The following is a 3,090-nucleotide window of genomic DNA, read 5'->3' on the forward strand; positions in this document are numbered from 1 at the left end:
CGGCGGCATGCCGGGACTTGTAGTCCCCGCCCGCCGCCGCGGCGCGGGCCGGGGGCAGCCCGCGCGGGGCACGCCGGGACTCGTAGTCACGCGGGGCACACCGGGACGTGTCGTGCCGCCCTTTCGAACCGGCCAATGGGGAGGCGGCGTGGCGCCGCGGGGAGGGGAGGGGCCGGCGGGAGCGCGCGCGCCGGGGCGGTGGCGGTTGAGGCGGCGGTTGAGGCTAGGCCGAAGGCGCTGTAACCGGACGGCTGTAAACGGTAGGGCCGGGCCGGGCGGTGCCCGCGGAGCCGGGCCGGGCCGCGCTGGGCCCGGTGGTGCCGGCGGGGCAGGCTCCCGCCTCTCTCGGCGCGGCGCGGCGCGTCGAGGCCTAGGCGGGAGGGCCGGGCCTGCGGCGCGGGGCGGGCGCTCCCCGCCCGGCTCTCCTCGGGCGCCGCGGCCGCTGCTGCTGGGCTGCCGGGGCCTCCCCGGCCTCTTCTCACGCTCTCGCCTCCCTCCGCAGTTGCCCGCACCGTTCCTTGCTGCTACGGGCCCGGACTGCCGCAGTGCCTCGGTGCTTCCGCGACCGCTGCTCCGCAGGAGGAAAGCTTTACCTCGGCTCTGCCCCGAGTACCGAGGGGAACCGCTGCACTATGAAAACGGTACTTCCCGCGGCCCGGCGGAGGCTGCTCCCTCATGTTGCCGGACATCGCTGTCCGCAAAGCGTGCGGCTCCGTTCGAGAAACTTTCACCTTCCTTCTGGTGAAAGGTTGGAGCGTAACATGTTAACAGGAGCTATAAAATCATAGTGATTTCGTATTTCTTTGCTAAGTGGGTTTTAAGCGAAATAAGATGCATGCTGTACTTAAAACAGCATCACAGTTTCATCAGTGTGTTTCTTCACTGTATATATTTTATAAAGTATTCCGTGGTGCTAAGAAATTCTGTCAGTACCTCGTTATTTGAGGTCGACATGAGAATTACTGCTCTTACTCAGTGTGCCATTTGTGAAAAAGCTGCATTTTTGAAAACATACGGTGCTCTTGGGATGAGATTACTTTTTTTTTTCCCTTTGGTAAGAACTGGTAATATGTTATGTATATGTTCTAATATTGACATGTTTTTTCTGGATTAAAAATAACATCAGAGGGTCCTTTGGGGTCTCTGATGCAAGTTTGCTTCCTTAGTCACACTGCTTTGTTGTTGCTTTTGGGGTGGTTTGTGAATGTTGTATCAGGTACCTCAGATCGCATGCTTGTTGTTTAAGTTGTCTGCCACAAGTAGACAAGATAATTATTGTGTAATTGTTTTGCTTGTTCTCCTGCCCATTAGTTCTTGCGTCTTATATTCACCTGAAATACTCACCTAGGTACTTTTTGCCATTTAAAATGTGGTTAAAAGTGACTGCTTTACCAGTATTCATATGGTAATGACTATAGCAGACTCTCAAGTATGTCTGCCAAGAAGTCTCAAAACTCAGTTGAAAAAAGGGTTAAAATGTAGTTTTTATTTCCTTTTTTAGGATTTTTTCATATAATGTTTAAATGGTAGTAGGTGTTTAAATACTTATTTTTTTAAAGGGTACCTTATAGAACACTTCCCGAAGTTCTTGCTTACAAAATTTTTCTGGTGTGAAAATGTGTACTTCTCACATTTTATTCAGCCTAATTATTCACAGTGACTGAAAATGTTGAGATAGAATAACCGTGCACTGAATTTGAACCTTGTCTCTTGATTTGTTGTCAGAGGTCTAATCTCACCTCTGCTACTGTCCATAGGGTTTCCAGAGTGATAGTGTTCAAGAACACCTGGGCTAGTTCATTTCTCATCCATTTTCCCAAAGGGGAAACTTACTGTTAAGGCCATGGAAAGCATTTTAAAGGGTTTTGGAGATTTTGTTGATGTGTGTATAATGAACAGTTTCTTCATTTGGAACATTTACAAGATCTGCACTGTCCTTTAGATGATGCTTGCAGCTTGTAGTCTCAGCTCTCTGAATTTTTGTACAAACAGCTAGTCCTGCAGAGTGTGACTGCTGCAATTATCTTTAGAGTCATTAATCTGTTGTTGTTTTTTTATTGTTGTTGTTACTCTGCATTTATACTTTGGCCTACATTTCAGTACCACACAAAGCCTAATCCTCCTTTCCTATCTGACAATGTTTAGACTCAGAAAAAGAAGAAAAATTTTAAAGCTGTTCTGTTTAAGCTATTTTGTAGTGCTTACGGAAACTGAAGTACTGGAAAATTTTAGAGAACTACAAGTCATTTAAGAGAGGATCTAATTGCAATTCTTGAAAATTTATGAAAGTCCTACCAAATCAGCAATACTTCTTGTAGGATATTTGAAATCAGACTCCTCTCTGCCTGCTTTTTTTAAAGTAACTTAATCATAAATTACTGTAAGCRTTATCTATTTTAAAAATATATATTTATACTACATATGGAATATAGTGTGTAGGGGAAAATACATTTGTAAGTAACATTATTGAGCCTAATAAATGTCCAGGCTTAAATACAATAATTATTGTCAGAATCCTGTACTAGTTATTTCATGTTGTATTTGATATTTAAACTTTAGAGCTTACAGTATCAGGAGGAATTCATTGCAGACACAGTGATTAGTATCTTTGATTTTAAAGAATTTTTCAGAAATCTGAATGTTCTTCTCTTTCTGTGGAAAAGCTAGCAAACTTCTCATGTTCCCCTTAAATTACCTTTAAGATATATCAGTGATTTGACTATCTTGCTGGACTAATGTTTGTGCTAGCACTAAAATTATACCTATGTTTTATCATCATTTCTTCAGATGACAGGGTCAAACGAGTTCAAACTAAACCAAACACCAGATGATGGTATTTCATCGGTAAAGTTCAGTCCAAATACATCTCAGTTTCTGCTTGTTTCGTCCTGGGACACAACTGTCCGGCTCTATGATGTTCCTGCCAACACCATGAGACTCAAATATCAACATTCAGGAGCTGTCCTTGACTGTGCTTTTTATGTAAGTGCATTCTGATGTTGATAGATTTATAGTGCCTAAGATATATGAGAAATTGTTTATTCCATCAAATAAAATGGATAGTTCCTATCTAGATTTACAAGAAAAAAA

The 3,090-nt window shown here is 44.3% G+C and overlaps 1 protein-coding gene across 1 annotated transcript in view; it reads left to right on the top strand.

Moving 5' to 3' along the window:
* Positions 1–163: 163 nt before the first annotated feature.
* BUB3 (BUB3 mitotic checkpoint protein) overlaps positions 164–3,090 on the top strand; it is a 14,741-nt gene continuing 11,814 nt past the window's right edge. Inside the window, exons 1-3 of the mRNA XM_085299095.1 lie at positions 164–260; positions 503–641; positions 2,788–2,982. Of these exons, the coding sequence (XP_085155221.1) occupies positions 633–641; positions 2,788–2,982 (204 nt within the window). The 5' untranslated portion in view covers positions 164–260; positions 503–632. The remainder of the gene's footprint in view (positions 261–502; positions 642–2,787; positions 2,983–3,090) is intronic.

This window comes from Rhea americana, unplaced genomic scaffold (genome assembly GCF_003343005.1).
Source record: "Rhea americana isolate MKP2758 unplaced genomic scaffold, rheAme1 scaffold_145, whole genome shotgun sequence".
Classification (NCBI taxonomy): Eukaryota; Metazoa; Chordata; class Aves; order Rheiformes; family Rheidae; genus Rhea; species Rhea americana.